Consider the following 21,082-nt stretch of genomic DNA (forward strand, 5'->3'; position numbering starts at 1 on the left):
TCCTTAAAAGAAAATGGCTAAGCAGAGGTGCTTTTATGTATAATTTGTAGCTACTTTGCTAAGCTCTCATCAGCCTCATCACGTAATCACTGCTCTTGAATCTCCATTACACTCTCACCTTTATGTCCAGATTCAGATTATAAATAATGTTTTGCCATGGAAAGCAGCCATTTTCTTACTCACAGAGGCTCCACTGGAATGCACAGCCACCCAGAAATACACAGAATTTCACCACCTCATAATGCTGTCTGAAAGACTTTCTTTTGTTCTTTGCAGTGGCTTAGCTGAGAGGCAGAAGAAAAACTGACAGAACTCGCAATTCCAAATTCAGTTTGCAGTCTCACACAAACATACCAACTACCCAATAGCAAGCATTATTCATCAACTGTACCCAAACATCCTATCTTTTTGTAATGATTCTGCAAATATAAAATGCTGATTTTTGAGCATTGACTACTCCAGTAGGCTTAACATATTATTCACCTGACATTATAATATCTGCTTCAGAAAGCATATTGCAAAAATATCCAGCATTTTTTGCAATATTTTGCAGTGGTGTTTTCACCTGTGAGTCACTGCTGACTTGCAAGCACGAACATGAATGAACGTTATGCAACTTCTACTGAATAAGCTAAGCTACTGGATCAATTCACTCATCTGAGCACTTCCTGATGACATGCTGGTGTTTTCTGTGCTTTTGAATGAAAAGAAGCTTAGCAGAAGTGACAACACATAATATTCACACATTGCAAAAAGCACAGAGGAGTTAAGAAACAGAAATAATAAATGGGCAAATAATAAAAGACCAAAACCAACACTGAAACGAGTTAAACTGAGCTCAAAGTAATGATTCTGTGGATTAAATCCAGTGGAAGTGACTATGCTCCATACATAGTCACTTTCACTGGATTTAATCCACAGATTAATTGTGGCTTCTAACTTCATCATTTCTGCTTCATAGCTGGCAAAACCTGACAGAAGTCTGGTTACAGAGTGAAAATAGAAGTAATAATTATTTTATGTTTTACCTTCCCATATTTGCTGTACCTTAACTTGAATATTCTCCTTTTCTTCGGTAAGCCTTATTCAACTTGATGTTGCATTTAAAGTAAGTTCTTGTCTTCTTCTGACCATATTCATCACCACATAACAGACACAACTTCATGTCATACTTTCAAGTTCTGTGATTTTCTTATGGCAGGAAATTTGCAATTCCCAATATTCTTAAGATTTTACATCAACAGTTAGAAGGTTCTTTACTGGTGCAGTTGCTGATTTATGATTAGATATCTCAGAACCACTGGCCACCAAACATAACTCCTTCACTTGTAAGTTTTTTCACAGTGTGTTACAGACCACTTACCTACAGCTTGGCTCCCAATGAATTGCTCTTCTGTAAGGTAGGATGAACAGCAACCTTATGGAAATTAGAAGATAGAAAGGTAAAAGGAAGATAAAAAAGGAAATCAACAGCAAAAATCCTGAATATTTAGTTGTGGGTCATCACTTCAGAGGTCTCACAGTGCAGGTCTGGATCTGGAAATGAACCAAGAATCTTATGCCCCAGCTGCAGAGGTCAGGCACACCGTGGAGCAGGCCTGCTTGGTGTATTTAGTGAAGTTGATTACTGTCAGATTTGATGATAACCACCTCATCGTTGTTGCAAGAAACAGCACTAGCACCTTGAAGTCCTCTTCTCCTGCTTCCTGGCTGAAAGAAACTAGAGAAATAGTCTTTTACAGCCTCATACAAGATTTTTTTTGATCACAGCTGTCTCAGAGGTTGCCTGTAAGAAGGAATGCTATATGAGCATAGCAATTGCAGGTGTCTCCTGTGATCTGCTGAGATCAGTGCAATGTCTGACAGCTGAAGGAGAAACTGAATTTCAGCTAACAAAATTTCAGTTTGCTACTCACAAAGGAGTAGCTTGACTTCTGCCTCTGGGCTTTCCAGTATGGAAGGGGTAATGCCCAGAAGCCACAGAACCTTATGAGCATGTAAGGCACCCCACAGACCCCAATTAATGCTGCCACTTAGAAATTCACATGCATTATTTACACACACAGTGACTTTGATGATTCTGTGGATAGTGTCATTGTGTTCTCTCAAAAAATCCATTAAAATTGATTCAGTTTGCATACAATGTCATTGTTCATGTCTAAGATCTAAACTATCATTTCATGCTTTGTGACAGAAAAGGACTAAGCACTGAACAACAAATGCACTTCCTTTTGTTTCTCAGGTTTCAGCATTTTCCACAAAGATACAATATTACCCAGTGAATACCAATTTCCTCAGACCAGTGGAAGGGAGCCCAGTTGGGACTCTCAATTTCCCTGCCCCTTACATTGCCATACTGGTCACTTCAGTTTCCTACTGCAGAAATGAACAGCTAAAAAAAAAAAATACACCTTTCAATCACTGCTCAATGCAAGATTGTACTTACATTTCTATTAAACACACTTTTCCACAGCACACACAATAGCACAAACTATTGTGAACACAATCAGAGAAAAAAACAGAGAACACAATCTCTTTTATGTTCTGAAAGTATCAAAATACTTCTTAAATGTCAGATTTTTTTATTTCAGAGTTTACTTTCCTAATTATACTATTATCACTGCCATGCCAATACATTCTCCTATTTTGTGTGCAATCATTACTTACAACAGCACAATGGGCAATACTCTGGCATTTTGGATTCCTGTCACAGCCAGTCCAGGGAGCTCAGTGACAGAGCACACTGCTTTCACTAGAGCTTACAGTGCATTCTCAGCCCTCCAAAGCTTCTTACTGAGTTTCTGAAATGCCAAAGTTGCTGACTCACAGGTAAAAATGGCTTCCTGACTTTTTAAATATTTAAGCCTTACCTCCACCTTCTGCAAAAGTACTGCCAAATGTAAGCCACTAGAGCATTTTTATTATTTTACCAGGTCTTTAACAACTGGAGACTTATTAATGTTGATAGACATTCAAGCAATTACTTGATGTAATACAGTGATGTGTCCAAATTCAAATGAGCTAAAGGGATCCTGAAGATGACGCTAAATATCTGATACTCACTCTTTTATTGAGACAGCAGGATCCCTGGTAAAAACAACTCCGTGCAAGCATTCAGGGGAGAGTGTGGCTCACTTCTGGCAAGAACCTACCTGTTCATTGCCTCCTTCTCTTCCTATCTTCTGCCCTTCTGAATTATTATTAACCTGATACCAACAAAACAGAGTGTTAGGCAAGCTTATCTTTGAGAAAGCTGCAGGCCATAGGCTTTATAATTCCATCCCCTTTTATTCCCTTTTCTTTCCAGAGCCCCCCCTCAAGCCATGAAACCACTAAGGAAAGCCTCAGTACAGACTGATAGATTCTGTCAAAGTATAGGATTGTGGCTACAAGTATTGCAAGAACACAGGCAGAGATATCTGCTATTTTCTGTTTCCTTTTTCCTTGTTTCTTCTGTTTTATTGGAAAAGGAACTGTTTACATACACAAAATAAAATGAAACTACATCTTTTCATCTTACAGATGCTTTGTAGGAACTGAAACAGGAAGAGCAGCTATGTGGCCTTTTCCTTTCCCTGTTCTCAAACAGAGCTTCCTGAGATGATATAAAATAATGTCACTTCCCTGAAGTCCACAGAACTCAGGTAGCTTACACTTCTTGCATCTCACTCACTGGATCTAAAACAGAAGTGTATGAAAAGAGAAAAAATTACTGAGCAAACTCATGCAAAGTGCTGATGAAATATCTACCACTGTAAATAAATATAAATAAACTGCATGTTTAAATCTTATCATGTTCTTCCAAATAGTAAACTAATTTCTCTCAGATAAAATTCCTCATATTTCCCACTCATAAAATTCTTCCTTCAGATGGCCCAATTTTGCATGTTGCAGTCTTCCACTATTATTTGGTTTACAGCAAACTTTTAATTGGAATAACAGTTTTTGCACCAGTTATAAAAAATGTTGCTAGAGCTCAATTATTTCTTTATTTTGGCCAGGCCATCAGTTTGGCATTTGTAGAAGGACTTTGTTTTATTCTGTTTAAAGTTCCTGTTAACAAAGTCCATAAAACTATTTCCATTTCACAAAGCACTTAAGAGTTCCTTATTCCTGTAAATTAAAACAATAAGCTATTTTGGGAAGGGCAAACCAGGGTGGATTCATGTAAAATTATTCTGCTGCTATGCACTTGTAGCTGAACAAAACTCTAACTGATGTAATAAGAAAGCAATAAATATTAAAAACCTCTGCCAAAAAACAGGCTGTATTTCTTGAGTGGATAGAAAAATAGTGCCATAACAGAGGGAAAAATTCTCACCTTAGTCTGTGTTAAGAACACATCAACAATATACTCAAGTAAGAAAATAAAATAAGAAGGTAGGATCTATTTTTATTACTTTTTTTGTAATCTCGGTTTCAAAATTCACCTCCTTTGGTAAGAACAAGTCAAGTATAAGATGTTCAACACAGGTGAATTCAAGATTTACTGTGTACTTACAGAATTCACTTTTCCAGTTAATCAGAAAAAATAACATGCAAAAATTATCCATGAACTTATAGGCAGGTAAATATGTATCATTATAAGAAGGAGTTGATCAATGGGCACAGTATTTTGTCTAGTGATTTTCCATAAATTGTTTTTGTTCTAGGGATCTCATGTAACGACTGAAGTTCCCTGCAAAGCAGACAGACCCCCTACCCCTGCTACTTACAGGGAGGTTATTACTGTTGGTTCCCACAGCTGCATTTGAGATTTGCTGTCCTGCACTGAAGCCAAAGCTGGTCCCACTGGGCAGCTGGAAATACGTCTAGGTGACAAATACACTTACTGCACACCCTGCTCTTACACATGCAGCAATAGTGACTTTCACACTAACTGCGTGCAAGACATTACTTTTTTTTTTTACTTCTAGTGAGCTATTAGAAAGTCAGAAGTGCACTTTTGTTCATAGCTATGATTTAAGAGAGAGCAATATATGAACCCCATCTACTGAATACCATTAACTTTTCTTTTGTATATAAAAGCTTTTCTATTAAAAGTAACCTTTATAACATTACTCTTTCCCAAATGAAGAAGGCAGCTCACAGGGCTCACCCAACCAAAGAAGGAGCAAGTTCTCACCCAAGCAAACCTCCTCCCCTAAGCCCCCGCCCCGAACGCCGCTGTGCCACGTTCCCAGCCCGGTACTAACCCCAGCACACACCGGCAGAACAACGGGAGAGGCCACGGACCATGGGGAACTTGGTACGGCTGCTGGTTTTACTTCAAAGGCACTGCAGCTGCTATCAGGACAAGGCCTGAATCCAACAGATCACCTGAAAAAGAAGGCCCGCCCCTCTCCCGGCCACCAGCTGTACCAGCCATGGCCCGCTCACAGCCGCCTCTGCCATCGGGCCTGGCCGTGCACACGACGCTGCGCCGCTCTCCGCTGGCCAGAGAAGGCAGGAATGGGGTGAGCCGTGTTCTGCCCGCCCACGCCATGGACACAAACCACGCACAGCAGCGGATTGTCTCGCACAGAGCCGCAGGGACGTCACCGCCGCCCGCACGGCGCGCGCGAACACCTGGACGAGGGCAGTCTCGCACATTAGAAGCGCCTTCCCCATTGGCCGGACCGCTCCGAGGGGGCCGGGGCAGCCAATCACAGCTCTCGTCTCTGCCAAGGGGTTCTCCCCGCCCGGCGGGCAGGTGGTGAGGGCCGTGCTGAGGGCGGGAACGCCCGAGGTCTGCGAGTTCCCTGTCGGCTGTGGCAGCACTTCTGTCCGGCCGGGGACCGGCCACACCGGCCCTTCCGACCCCGGGAAAGCTACTGCTACACAGCGGGAAAGATCTCGACCAGAACAACGCGTGACGGGGTGAGAGAGCGTCGAGGAGAAGCGGTAGGAGAGGGGCCCAGCGGCGCTCAGGGTACAGAGAATAACAGGGAGCCTCTAGAATCCCCATCAGAGCCTGCTGGTGGTTGGCAACCAGAATAGTCCAGATCTCCCTTTCACTGTACATTTTCTGATCGATGTCCTTGATCCCAGAGTTAAGTCTGAGAACTTGTGCTTAAGTATTGCCCTTTCCTTATTTACCTGAAAATCTCCCCTGTTTCTTCTCACGCTGAAAGAGCTGCAGGGTTTCTTCTCAGAATCTACTACTAAAGAACCGCCCGGTAGGTCTGCTTAAGCAATTCTCTCTCAAGAAGGAGTCTGAGCTTAAGCACAACATAATATTTCTTTTAAAGATGTTTTCCACAGAATTCCTTTTTCATCTAATAGGTAAGTCCCAAACTCAACCTTTTTATTTGGAAATGTATTAACATTTCCTGTAGATCTGCTCAGAACAAATGGTATAGTACAGTATAGTTGCATCAAAATGTTCTGTCTCAATTCAGCATTAAACCACATCCTCCTGCACTGGGTGTACCTTATTTCTCTCTTTGCTACAGAGACTGCACCACAAGCTGCCCTGTTCTGAGCAGACATGGGGGCACTGTGGCTGGTTACCCCATGAACCTGGCCCTGAGGGGCAGTGCTGCATGGGGACATAAATTCCATTTTTTCACAAAGCACAGTGGTAGCATAAGCAGTCTTTACTCCTGAATGTGGTATTTTCACATGTATGAAACCAACTTTTTGCTCAACCTAGCAGCAAAACTGTTTGGGTTTCTGGAACAGATGTTCACTTCCACTCACACTGTCTCAAACTCCACAAAACTTTTCCTCCAGAAAGAAGGACTTCCAATGCACCCCTCCTCTGATCATCTCTGTCTCAGAGGAAAAAAAAAAAAGTCTTTGCTAAAGACATGAATTTCATAGGAATTACTCTGGAGAAACATGTTCCAGCAAAAGGTAATAGGTGTCACAAGTGCTTTCAGATCTCCATTCAGATGCATTTCTTCTACTCGATAAATTACACATACAACTCCTTGATTCAGGCATTAATCTCTATAAAACTGGTCGAGCTGTATTTTTTACAAGCAGAGAATAATAATGAAACCCAAGGAATTTGCGTTTGTACTTTTAAATAATTCCGAGGCTGCGGAGTGCTAGAGTTGTGACAGGAAGGTGATTCCAAGTGTGTTCCCTGGCAGTTGGTTAAACCTGTCACAACCCATTAAAATCCACACGCGAGCTCCATCTGTGGAGCTGCGGACCAAACCGTGCAGCCTCGCTCCTTCCTGTCACTTGTGCCAGTTCCAACTTCACCACGTTTTCATCTTGTAAAGTTCAGCGCCTGTTAAATTGTCCCTCGCAGTGCAGCTCTAACACGGGTGTTACCGAATCGCTCGCGTCCGTCAGAGTGCGCACGGGAGGCAGCCAAAGGCGCGGGAGCTCCCCGGCCGCGCCCAGGGCTGGCGGAGGGGTCCGCGCGCGCCGCCCTGCGCGCTGCGGCCGCGGCGGGGGCGGAGGGTGCCGGCCGCGCGCGCCGCCAGCCAATCGCGCGCCTGCTCCCGCCGGCGGGCGCTGCCCCCTGCGCGCGCCGCCCACCTGCTGGCGCGGGCTGCGGCCCCGCGCTGACGTCACGCCCAGATGTTCCCCAGGCCACGCCCCGCGGGGTCCGGGCGGCTCCGGGCAGCGATAACGGGAAGTGCCGGGTCCGCTGTCACAGCGCGATGGGAGGGCTGCGAGACCGCATCGCCAGCTCGTTGCCTTCTTGAGAAAACGGCACTAATCCATGCTCCGAGCAACAAGCTGCCAGTGCCAGGATCTATCTGCTGTTCTTTTTCTCTTCCATTGGACCGCCAACGCTTTTTCGATTTAGTGACAAGCTGGGTGTGATCGTCACGAACAAAGTGTGGGTTTGATGGCTGCGATATCAGCCTTTACTCCTACAAACCGATCCTAAGAAATAAGGGAGGGAAAAGTGTGCTTGTGTAATCTTTTTAAAAAGGGAAAGAGCGCTGTTGTGTTTGGTTTGTTTTTTCTTTTTTTGTCTTCGTCTGTTTGGATTTCTTTTTAAACTTATGAAAAATGGCAACAGCAGCATATGTGGATCATTTTGCAGCAGAGTGCCTTGTTTCTATGTCAAGTCGTGCTGTTATCCATAGTCCTAAAGGGGAGCCTGATCCCCAACCTGATGCAGCAATACTTCCGTCATCCAATGGAGAAGATAGACGGGAAGTCAGAGAAACCGGGAAAGACAATGGATCATCATTACTTGTGGTGGCTAGCATTTTAGCAGATCTGAACCAGCATGTCCCAAACTCACCTGCTCTAAGGACGGAAAAAACAGAGATGCTTGATATAACAGAACAAATACACATTTCTATTGCTCCTAAGGAGTTTGGGGAAGAAAGTCTGTCTTCAGCTGGTAAGAGCGGAGGAGAAAGAGCAGCCACACCTACTAGCCTGGCTGCAGTAAACGAACCAAGCCCCAGACAAAAGAACAAACGCATAAGAAGCTGGACTGACCCTGGATCACCCCAGAAAAAGCACAAATGCCACTATGTGGGGTGTGAAAAAGTTTATGGCAAATCTTCCCATCTTAAAGCTCATCTAAGGACCCATACAGGTTAGTTACAATCCAGCCAGAGATTTATTTGTTACAGCTTGGTAATTAAAATGAAAAACAAAACCGAACAAACTTTTATTTGGCCACTGTTATGGTTTCACCTCTCGGAACTCAAGCTTGGGAAAACCAAACAGCAACAACAAAAAAAAAACCCCTCTGGGAATAAACCCTTACTGGGCATAGATTCAAAGCTAATGTTGCCCTTTTTTATTAATGTCATAGGGAATGGCATGTGGGTCACCTGTGTGGATTGTACCAAGCTGTAATTTTTAGCTGCTGGCCTTCTTGTTCTGTGTGTCTTCTACTTCCCTTTCCAGTACTTCTTACCTCCCCATTTTCCCTACTCCCTGCTCCAGTCCCTCTCTTTATACCAGCTTATCACTTCCCATGCAAGTATCAGTACTCTTGATATTTTTAAATTAAATGTTTTAGAGGCACCTACATGGCTGTGTATCTGTTTTTTTCAGCAGACACTTTGTGAAAGCTGGAGTAAGCAGAAGGTAGATGAGAGGCTGAACACGAGTTGCAAGGAGACACCATGAGTGAGGAGAGAGGGGGATATGGGCAGTGTCTAAAATGCTTTTGGCAGCTGGGTAGAACCAAATTCAAAAGAAAAAAACATTTGAATGCAACCCGTAACTTGTACTCATCAGTGTTCAGTGCTTACTTCTTGGTGAGCACTTTTTTGTTGCTACTGTAATTTATGAGATGCACCCACAGAAAAAATGGAAGTCTTGCAAGCCTTGAGAAAGTTGCACTGAAAGTATTAGGAGGGCCATCTTGAAATAGGCCCCATGACTTGCCACACCTCACGCCTCTGCCTGGTGCTGGGAAACAGGATGGCTTCCAGTCAGAAAGTGGACACCAAAAATTGAGGAGTCCAGTCTCTGCTGAAGGCACCAATCATAGCACATGTGTGGAGGCACCACACCGACTAGAGCAGACTTGTGCAAGATGTTCCACTGAGTAATTTCAGATGGCAAATTAGTTTGCTAAGATGTATGGTCAATTCTCTCAAAAAGAGCAGTAAGAAAGAGATCCTCAGAATTAAACATGACACAACTCCTGAGCAGTTTTAGCTCTGAGGTGTCAGCCTCACCCATGCTGGCCTTACTTTCAGCATGCCTTCAGCTTTTCCTGTTGCCTTCCTGAGATAAAGTAAGAGCCAGTCTAATTTGATGGTATGCTTTGGTCTCTGTGGGAGAGAAGAAAGCCCCATCAAATTTGAGCATATGGATGGACAATTCCCTGTGGCACACAGCCAAAGGAACAGTGTGTTCCTGGCACCCCAGGCAGCCTGTCCTGCTTTGCACTGTGTAACTGCTTTTTGCCGCCTTGGGAGTTATACAGAAAAGGTGTTTCCACTCGGCTTGCAGGGAATTGTCTCCATTAATTTTCAGTTCTTTTGCTCTCTTATTGCTGGCATTTGCCATTGTCCTGAAAGGGAAAGATAAATTTAGAAACGTTTCTGGGTTTCCAACCAGAGACCAAGAAGGGGAACTCCAGCCCTGATAAAGAGAGGAGGGCTTGGCATGCCCGCCCTGCGGGGAGAGGAGGGAGGGCAGGGCCGGCGGGGAGTGTCGCTCCAGGCTGCCGGCAGAGCGGAGTCATTCGGGGACGCTGGCTCGCCTCCAAGTTCTCTCTTTTTTTTTTTTTTTCTCTTTTCCCTTTTTTTTTTTTTTTTAACTCTTCATTTCCTGTATTTTTTCCACGACTGTAGGGCTCAATTGGTTATTGCTGTACTAATGGCACTAAGAGAGCACATGTGTGTCTGAGAGCTAAAGGAAAAGCAGGGAAGGGACTGTTTTTGCCCAGGGAGTGGCAGGACCCTCAGGGACTACAGCTTCTTTGTTTTCTTTCGTCTCCAGTGTCTGTGTGGGAAGCTTTAAGCAAAACTGCCAAGTTTCCCTCCTCACTGGCAACAGGTCTGTCTCTGTTTAGATTGAGTTTTAAACAGGCTTAAATGCCTCTTACTCTCCTTGCAGAATATTTTCTAAGATGTTTGCATTTTTTTTTTCTATCTTTAAAAGAAGTTGTTACAGCCTTGAAAAAAGTTTGTAAGACAATAAGAGTTAAACTAACAGAGAAAGGGATCACTTCCAGCACTGGTAAATGATTGTTCTTACAAACACATTGGTGTTTTACTGCTTTAGAACGAGGGCTTTGGGACTTCTCTGCTTTCTAGTCATCCTGAGCTAGTCAAGTAACACATCAGTCTGCCCAGCTGTCAGATAGACAGGGTGATGGCTATCCACCTCACAGAGCAGTGGTGAAAGTGCCCCAGCTACACATGGAAGCTGCTTTAAACACCTATCCAACTAAGTCCCAACCATGTTTGCTAAGAGTGGTCAAAACTTCTGCTATGGAGCAGAACTTCTTCCATGTGCTGTAAGACTAGATGAGCTGGTATTTAGGGGTGACCTGAAGGCTGAGGACAGCATTGCAGGCTAGAAGATAACAGATGATCATGCAAGAGATACTTGAAAAAACAGTTTATGATCTGCTTTAGAAACTTGCTTGTCCTTGTCTGTTACTTTGCTGAGAAAGTAAAGGTTTTGGTCTTCATGGTGTTAGGAAGGATAGACCAGATCCTTGAGCTTATGTCAAAGAGATAAAGAACCTTCCAAGTATTATTGTATCAAATCCAGCCCACATTGATAGGGACTGAGAGCTGATACTATTTTCCAGCTGTTTGGTGCTCTGTGTGAAATCCTTCTGATAATTATAGCCAGATATCAGAGCTTATATACATGACGTAAAAACCATAGTGCAGAGGATGCTAATTCTCCTATTTAAAGCAGAAGAACCAAGATGGAAATGCCAAGAGCATCTGCTTTTTGTTCTTTACTCAGTGTACAGTGTTTTTTAGTACTCCTGTTAGGACAAAATGTGCTGGAGCAATTCACAGTTTCTTGTGAGCTTTTTTTGTACATTACTGGTTAACCTGTCTCAGCCTTATGAATACTTCAGCTTTATTACACTGGAAACCCTTGAACCAGGCAAAAAAAAAAAAAATCACCAAAATCTTCTCTGTTCTCTCCACAAGCTTTCAAAGTTCCCATCCCCCTATGTTTCTTTTCATGTTTGTTTTCCACTCTAGTCTCTCACTGAATGTCCTGGAGTTCAACATGATCATCAGCCACAAAGCCCTTGAAGTTTTAATGTTTACCAGAAGGTTATATTTAGTGTCAGTGGGTAGTTGTCAAGTCCAAATACTTTTCCTGTAGATCTCAGAAGCTCTGTTGTGGTCCACAGAGGCAGCACCCCCATTTATCCTAAGCTATACTGACCCCACTGATAAAGAAAGGTTTCATTGATGCACGGATTTTAAAAATCCTCTCCACTGAGAAAATTCCTAAACACAAAGGACTTACAAAAAATCAGATAAATAATTCACATGACAGAATTCCCCTTCATCTAAGCAGGTTTTCAGCACATTTTCTGGAGTTACTGGAAACCAGTTAGTCTCTTGATGCACCAGTGGTAGAAGGGAGACAGTACAGAGCCTAATAGCAATCTACAGGCTACAATCTTACAGAGCCTTGTCCAGGTCCACTGTGTTCTGAGAGACTGTAGAGAGTCCCAGTTTATTGCATTGTATTACACATCTATACATAGAGAAAAAAACAATGGCATTTTGAGCAGGAATCACAAGAATCCTATGCATTGCAGCTCCCCACCAAATCATTGTGACCTCTCAAGATTTTAGCCATCTCCATCACCATCAGGAATGCAGAGAAAACACAAAATAAACCTTAATTTAACTCCTTTAAACTGTCCTTCTAAACTTACTAGTTCTAAGCACTAAGCAGCACATCATAACACAGAAACAGCTTTTCAGTCAGTCATCAGAATTAAATGAGTCTGCACAAATCAGCAGAAGTTAAGGAGAACTGGGCACCAGTCTCAGCCTGGAGTCTTAGTAATTGGTATTTGAAAACAATCTGAGAATAAAGCAATCAGACCTTGCTGTGACAAGTATGACAAGAGCATAACAGGCTGGACAAACAGGAGGAGTATATGGTCTGTGTTCAGGCTGGTAAAGAGGCCTTTATGTAAAGTACAAATTACCTGTTTTAAATAGAGGTTTGGATTTCACTTTCAGTTCTAGTAAGTCTGATTTGGTCACACTATGTTAATTCAAAACAAAACAGTAAAGCACAGCTTCCCTTAAGTTGTGAATAAAGATGCCATCCCTGTGTGTAGAAACTAATTAACCAATGTAAGAAGCAAGTTTTTCTATCATAAAAATAAACTTTATCTTCTGTTTTAGCACCTGCTGATTACCAGAACCATAGGTAGTTAAATAAAAACCCATGGACTAGACCTGGCTGAGGTTTCTTTTAACTTGTCTCTAGGCACACAGTGACTCTTGAAGGCATATATGTGTATGTGTGTAGCAGGTAGGCAGAGTTGGTGAAGACCCAAGGCTTTGAAGGAAAAGATTACAAGAGAAGAAACTCAACCTAGGGCCTTCTGTGCTACTCAAGAGCAGTGCAAAGGAGGACTGCAGACAGCTCTTGTCTACAGCAGGATGAAATGAGTGGTGCTGGTGCTTCAATCCTTCCTCCTGAGCTGCCAGTTTGGCTGCTCTGCATACCGGGACTTACGGAGAGCTGCACTCCCTCTGGACAGGATGCCAGAGGAAATTGAAAAGGCCTTTCCCTAGCACAGATTTCCCAAAGGCAAAAAGACAGACTAAATGAATTTGTCCCTCTGCTTGTTGGGCCTCCTGGGTTTGATTTCTTGTGTTAAAAGTTAGAAACAACTCGTAGGCTCTGAATGCTTCCTTCAGTCTCATTAGCATACACCCAGATTATCCAAAAGCTGCAAGGTGCCTCTAGGCTGCTGTGTCCCTTAAGTGCCTTCCACTCCTTACTTTGCTGAGTGCATCAAAACATTTTCTATAAGTTTTTTGGTTTTTTTTCTGAGATGGGCCCAAATGATGGCTTCTGGCAGATTCAAATATCAGCCTCACAAAACATTTGTCTTTCCAGCCTAAGGCAACAGCCTTCTTTTTCAGTGTTAAGAACTTCAGCAGCCTGCTACTTTTTTTCTGAAAACTGATAATCTTAACTCTTAATAAGCCTGTATTTTTTAAAGCAATACAGATTTTCAATGCATTGTTTGTGTTTCCTCTGAAAGTGCTCTGCAACTCCTTTCTTACTTCCTCTAAGAAAATTTCAACATATAAAAAAAGTCAGTAGAAAACATAGAACAATTTCCCTCAAAGTCCTGCCTGAGTCCTCGCCCTACAATGCAATTCTCAAGACTAAAATTCTTATTTAAAAGTATTGATTTTAAACCTGGATCAAACAAGCTGTGTTCATTGAAGAGAACAAAAATATATATATGCTATAAGTTTTTTAATATAAAAGTCTTTGAAATAAACACAGGGCATAAACTTCTTAAAGAGTAAGCAAATTTTAAAACATGTTTCAAAAGGACCTGAAGTCAGGAAGAAAAGTAGAACAATTCCTACTCACTCCTTTTCCGTGGCCACTTCAAGACTGAATAGTAAGATTCAGTTAATTCAGCTGCAAAAGAGTTAGGGCTAAATTAGTTGCATGGAGAATCCAGCTGGATGACATCTGTATTTACCACGCACTTGATTAATATTGGCTGTTAGGGGGAACTACCTGTGCTGATGGTTATACAGGTTTCTCTGTGAAAGGCTTCCCTTCATTTCCTTTTCCCCGTGTTTCTCCTCAGTCTTTGTCGAGATATTAATCATGCAGAAGACACAGAAATAAAGTTTCTGGTAACAACAGAATTTAGATATTGTAGGTAAAAAGCACTTAAAGTAAAACTGTACTTATCATTGTTACAACTCTGTGTCTAAAACTGTACTTATCATTGTTACAACTATGTGTATAATGAAAAATCAGAAACATCACAGGCTTCTCTTTCCACAAACCATTTTTCATTTAGCATGGAAGTGGGACATAGGGCCAGCGTAATGAAACCTATTACTATTGGAAGTAGTGAAGAGGGATGACTCTCCAGTTGTTTTCCTCAACCTAGGCACTGGTTGTAGCACTTTCCTTCTCAGCGGCAAGACCTAGGTCTTACAAACAGTCGGGAATAAACTGGCAGGCAAAGTTTTTAATGAATGGACAGTTGCAATTGATTGCTGTGTTTGTATTAGAAATTAATCACAGCCCTATGGACAAGAGTGTTCAGAATGATCTGCAGAAGACTTTCCTGCAGTAGCATTTCTCTGCAAGACACTGGAAAGTGTATCTGACAGAAGTTTTGCATAAACAAACCTTTTGGTAAACTGAAATTCCTTATGAAACAAACTCACAATTGGATTTCATCTGAAAAGAAAGCACCTTTAAACATTTAAAACAACTGTTCCATTGTGTTATTGTCTGGCTGAACATGCTTATGGCACATCCAAGACCAGAAACCTGGAACTTGTTTATATTGGACATGTGGTTTCTAGTTCTGTTTTTTAAGTTAAGCATGTTCCAACTTCCGCCCACCCCCTTCAAATCTTGGATCAGCTGTCTAGTAGTTGGTGCTGACAGAGCCAAAAAAATACTCTGCTGTTCAAATGCAGGACAACTTTTGAAGGGTCCTTTCTGTAGAATTTCTATAGGTATACTTTTTTCCCTTTGTTACCCACTTGGCTTTTATGAGGTAGATTTGCACGGGCAGTGAGATCATTATCTTGCTGTTTTCAGTTTAACAATAGCTAGACAATGTGGGTTATTTAAGTGCAGGCACTGAAGTCAGACACACATATCCTGTATTTTTCAGGTCTTGCAGAATCAGCAGATCTTACAGGGCCTCCACTTAATATAAAATAAAAATTTTAAAAGTTCAGATTGCCACCGTTGTGGTTACTTGTAGAAAAACGACCTCAGAAGCTTTTTTGCAGCCTAAACATAAAAAGCATTTACTAACCACGAACTTGGCACAAGTCAAATGGTACTAAAGTAAGCATATCCTGAAATGACCTCTAGTGCAAGGAAAAGATTTGCTGTAATCACTTACAGTCCTTTTGTAGTGCTCTCAGGAAATATAGGCAAAATACTGGTGACTGGGTATCTGCTGATATTACAGCCAATGGACCAATAAGCTATCTTAGATTTATTGCACACTATATTCCTACCAGACCACTCTCTGTTATTTGGTTATAAGTTATATGAGTTTTTGGAATAGAGGACCTTGAAAAAGTCATATGAAAGAACAGTATTGCTGCTGCATGTTTTGCATCTTTCCATCTGCCTCGGTCCTGCAGCTAGCTAGAATATCCCTTGACAATAAATACCCAAGCAGAATGGGCATGCTAGTTATGGCCTTACTACCTTCAACAGTAGCTTTTAAAGCTGGTGAAGGAGAGCAGCAGAAATGCTAACTCTTCCAGAGTAAGATCAGGTGAGGTAAAGCAGTCAGAAGTGATGTATTGAGCTTTTTTAAAGTAAACAACAGTCAGTATTTCCACTACAGGAACTTAGAATGGAGGCAGCTGAGAAAGATTAGTACATTTTCAGATGTTTCCTGCAAATTTTTGGTGAAATTATAAGCTGTTTGTTGATAGATCAGGAAAATATTTATTTTGCATTTTCAGGGTAAATAAATGAAATTACATTGGTACAAATTTACATACTAGACTGGGACTTCAGAGACTATTTTACATTCTTGCAAACCTCCCAGTTGAATATAGTGCTTTCCTACATTTTTAATCTAGTAATTTAGGCCTTATTCTGGTATAACAAATAGAACAGAGATGCTGCTAAAACCTCACAGAACCATGGACTAATTTTTGTTATTTATATGTAGGGGCTTACTGAATTTTAATTTGCAATCTCTTTTAAATGCCAGCAGAAGGACTGCAGATGAGCATTAATACATGGGGGCCATGGCAATTTTTGATTGTTCTGGTGATTGATATATTTTCCAAGCCCTATGTAAATTGTGTGCAGCTTTCTTATGCTTTCAGAGCACTGAAAGCCCCTCAAAGTCAATGGAAACTTCCATTTGCTGTATATATATCTATACAAGCAGTGCCAATAGAATTTTTAGCATGACTGTATAATAAATTCAGGATGTATTTGTAAATATGTCTTCTAAATTCTCCTAACATGGCCAAAACAAAACTGAATTTCTTAAATACCCCAAAGGATTACTTTCAGATTGGATTCTCATTGATATATATTTTGCCCTTTATGCAAAGATGTACCATATTTACACCATCTATTTCCCCCAGCTTTCATCACTGAAAACTACTGAATTCTTCTCACTGGCATTTAAGAATTACTCAGACTGGCAACATTTGGAACCAAATTCTAGCTTAAATAGAAATGTATTAGCAAATATGTGGGCAACCAGAAAAGCAAATACTTTGGAATTTATAGGTACCCCTACATAACTAGGAGGTACCCTACATGTTACTAGCATAAACAGGTCTATAAGAAATGTATCAAAAAAGCTCTTTTTTTTTTTTTTTTCAAATGACGGAGAAGATGTAGAATTTGATCATGAGGTAAAGTAATTCTAATTACTGATTACTAATTTTAGTAGATGCTAGGTGTGAATTTAATAGAATCAGTTTTACTTCAAGGTGTATGATATGAGGTAAGACTATCTCTAGCTAATCACCTACCACTTGTCTTAAAAAAAAACAACTCTCAGTGTCCCTAACAAGGAAACACACATGGGGTTTTTTAAGCACAGAATCTTGTGTTTCATTGGGAAAGAAACCTCTTCCTAACCCACCACCTGCAAATGTAATATGCATATATATAGCATTGCATTAATAATACACATAAAAGTGGGTTTGCACAGTTAAATATAACTTTTAGTGAACCCTGACTCTGATTCTGCTGCTCCTCCATACGCTGCTGAGACTTTGAAAGGGGAATAGGCTGTCACAACTTGGTAGATTAACTCAGCATTGCTCAAATGGTGGAACCTGGAGGGAGAATCCTCCCTGTGCCCAAAACCTCTAGCTCTTACCTGCACTGCAGAATCCCTTGCACTGTTGCAAGGGATTTTGCAGCTCAGGTAAGAGCTGGAGGTTTTCAAATGACTGCCAGAGTTTGTGGGGGGGGGGTCTGAAACAGTAACCTTATGAGGAGCATAGCTGAAAGTTGTGAGAACAATGTTACTCATCATTCCTTTAGGAATTCCACAGCTTTCTTAACATCTCATCTGCAAACGAGTTCAGATACAACACAAGATCGAGGTAATTACCATGCTGAAAGATTTACACCAGTTTTCCACATTTTCCTTCAGCTTGAGTGAGTTTTGTTGTGTTGGCATCTCCTTTCAGTTTGCAGGATAATATCATTAAGGGCACCACCTCACTGACCAAATCAGATATGATTTAAGCCAACATCCGGTGGAGCTTGGAGTGCAAATGTAGCAGTGTAACTTCTGGGGAGCCATTTTAATTAAAAAGTGTCATTGGTCACTTTCAGAGAATGAAGTGGTCCGGCAGATGACAATGTTACTTTTGCTGCGCTCACTGATGTAAGCAAATATTGTACAACAACTGCCACAAACGTTTTACCATGAACCTTGTCCCAGACTTCTACAACTGGGACGTGCAGATGGAATGTGTTTAGGAACATGACTGTCAGATACCTTATACTAAAGTGATAATTTACAAAGCTCTAACTATATAGCGCAGAGACAAAAGTGTAATGAGAAACAGCTTTTAAACACTGCTTGTCAAAGTACAGATGTTCAGCACCAGTATCTTCTAAGAAAAGTTTCAGTCAGTCCCCAAAGGGGTGTTCTTTAAAAAAAAAAAAAAAAGGACAACAAAAAGAACAGAACATTTTGTGATTCTGCTTCTTACCCTACTGCAGTAATTGGCTGAAGTTTCCAGTAAGCAATGTGGACTAAGCAAATACAGCTTTCCTCTCCAAGGATAAACTCTCACCCGACTCATACCAAAAGGGCTTGCATGGTGAAGGGCTACACATTTTAGAGACTTTTTGCTAACACTGCTTACTGGTAAAAAGTCATGTAGAACTCGTCTGTTTTATCTGCATTTCTGAATGTGATTTTTCTGAGCAGTATGGCCTCTGGAGAAACCAATATCAGTGACCTTATCAAAACAAAATCACCTCTGTGATAATATGCTGTTTTAAACCCATGTCTTTTACTTGATACTTCCTTTTCTCTTCCTTATAATTTCAAATGAGATTATTTAATAGGCTGGTGTTCATTCCTTGAAGCTTTAGGACTCTGTAAAATGAAAAAATCCTAGCTCATCTTTTCACCATGTTTGATAGATTCATAAGGATTTGAGTACTTCCCTCCTCTCAGTCTAACATCAAACCTCTCAGTGAAAAAAAGAATCCTGACTGGTGTTCTTACAGATTGTTTACAGGAACATAATTTAATTTCTACATGCAAGAGACTAGTTCCTCTTGATTGTACAAATCACTAGATTAAGTTTTGTCTTTAAGGCAAAAATTACTAAAATTTATTTTTTGTCATCAAGAATATAATAAGTTACAAAAATATTCTGAGAGAATGTTATCTGGCTGGTGCTTTGCTTTTGTAATGAATTCTTAAAAAAGCAGCTGTACTTTCTGAGGTTATGTCATCAGCTTGTGGTCCTAAGGTTAGCATTTGCAGGTGAATTACAGACTAATTAGTTTGGAAAAACATTCCATACCTCTGCTGAACTTCTGTCCAAATGTTTGCTGAAAGCTTCTTTCCAAGAGCCAGCTCTGGTTCTGTGTGTGGAGTATCCTTGGAAAGATGATAACATACACTGTCACTTGGATATGACCACTGTTGTTTGCAGGAGACTCAAACTCATTCGGTATAAGCTGTCTTTCTAGTGCTGACATGCAAATTGCTTTCTTAGAGGTTTACACAAATTTGTTACAGAAACACTGATGGAGCTGATGTGATTGGTGTGCTAGATAGTTTTTCTTCTTTGAATGCTGTAGAGGAACTGAGTTCCAGTCTCATTTGCAAAGAAATCCACATTATCACATAACTGTTTCCTCAATCAAATAGTTCTAAGGAGGCTGTACCATTCATCAGTGCCGTGTAAGGTCTGTAAGGTGTATTCCCTCTATGAAGAAGTGACTGTGCTGGTACTTTTTTCATTTGAGTACATATATTGTGGTTTCACAGACCAACACAGTAAGAGCAACAGTAATTTTCACTGCAGAGATGTTTCTCACTTGGAAATGAGACCACCTTTGGTTTTTTAATATCTAATTTTTTTAATATGTAAAAAGAGTCCTAAGTTCCTAGGTCAGTCTTGTGCTTGACTCTTCTAATTATAAAACACACCTTGATGAGCATGCAGACAGCTAACTTCACAGTGCTGAGGTATTTCTCTTCTGAAAAAAATGCTAAACACATACCTGCTTTTGTGCAGTGTAACGATGAGTCATTTTTTCTAAGATCTAAGTTTTTCTCTTATTTGTCCATTACTCACAAATTCTAAAATTGAGCTCTAAAAACTAATTTTAAAAAGAAAGCAGAAACAAGTTCCAACAAATTGGCTGAAAATCAAGTTCAAAGTACTTTGTGCATCACATCTTTTGGGATGAATAATAAGCTGTCCCATTTGGCACTGTCAAGCTGCAACAGCAATGATTGGATCATCTCAATCCCTCAAAGCTAAGTCAGGGTACAACACCACAACTCATGAAGCTGCAATTCCTATTTTCTTTGGGTTTATTCACAGTCTGTCTGTTGTAACAGAACCTCCCGATTACTCAAGTTTATGAACCTCGCTGTTCTGCATATTGCAATTCTTGAATCTCAGCCCAAGACCCAAGGTTGCCAGAATTGTGCTCAGCAAGAGCTAGGAATATGGACAGGAAATAAGGTTCAAATAATTTTGTGGTCCTCAGATTTAGGACTTTAGATTTAGATTAAGCAGGAGTCCAAATGGAAGTAAGAACAGCAGGGAATCTGTGATCTTTTTCAAAGTAAAAATTATATCCTGTGCCTAGGGTTTTGGAACTAGCCTGCAGACTTACATGACACTGATGTCTTCTAGAATTCCATTGTAATGGTGCAATTCCTATTATATTTCATAGAAGTTCCCTATCCCAGGAATCTTCTCCTGAAAAAATCTGGCCACAATGATATCCTGTATTTTAGAGTACTTCATTAGCCCCTGTGCGTCAGGCGTGTTAAATGTGGTCAACTAATTTCCTGCAAACAGGAAATGGGTGCTCCACCTCAGAAATCCAGAAAGACCAGTGGATTTCCTCTCCTCACCCAGAAGAGCAGGTCTGTTAGAGAATAGATCTGCACAGCTTGCCTACATTTACAGCTACTGAATTTTTACCTGACATATATGGACGCATAGAATTGAGAATCTCTGCTAAAGAATCATTGATCTCTCACAAGGTGAAATGGTTTACATGTGAATAAGGTTTTTAAATCCTTACAGAGAAAATGGTGGCTGTTGGGCAGCCCTTGTGGCATCATTCATACAAATAAACCATATTCTGCAATGACATGTAACTGGGTTTAACAGAGTTTTAACACTTTACAGAGTGCTCTGTAAAGGCAAGCAATGAAGACATGGGTGCAGTAGGCAAAGGAAGACAGAGCTGCTAAAGGGGCCATGGCATATTTTAG

At 41.0% G+C, this 21,082-nt stretch overlaps 1 protein-coding gene across 1 annotated transcript in view; it reads left to right on the forward strand.

Moving 5' to 3' along the window:
- Nucleotides 1-7,555: 7,555 nt before the first annotated feature.
- KLF13 (KLF transcription factor 13) overlaps nucleotides 7,556-21,082 on the forward strand; it is a 28,160-nt gene continuing 14,633 nt past the window's right edge. Inside the window, exon 1 of the mRNA XM_036389922.2 lies at nucleotides 7,556-8,500. Coding sequence (XP_036245815.1) covers nucleotides 7,960-8,500 — 541 coding nt within the window. The 5' untranslated portion in view covers nucleotides 7,556-7,959. The remainder of the gene's footprint in view (nucleotides 8,501-21,082) is intronic.

Source organism: Molothrus ater, chromosome 13, assembly GCF_012460135.2.
Source record: "Molothrus ater isolate BHLD 08-10-18 breed brown headed cowbird chromosome 13, BPBGC_Mater_1.1, whole genome shotgun sequence".
Classification (NCBI taxonomy): Eukaryota; Metazoa; Chordata; class Aves; order Passeriformes; family Icteridae; genus Molothrus; species Molothrus ater.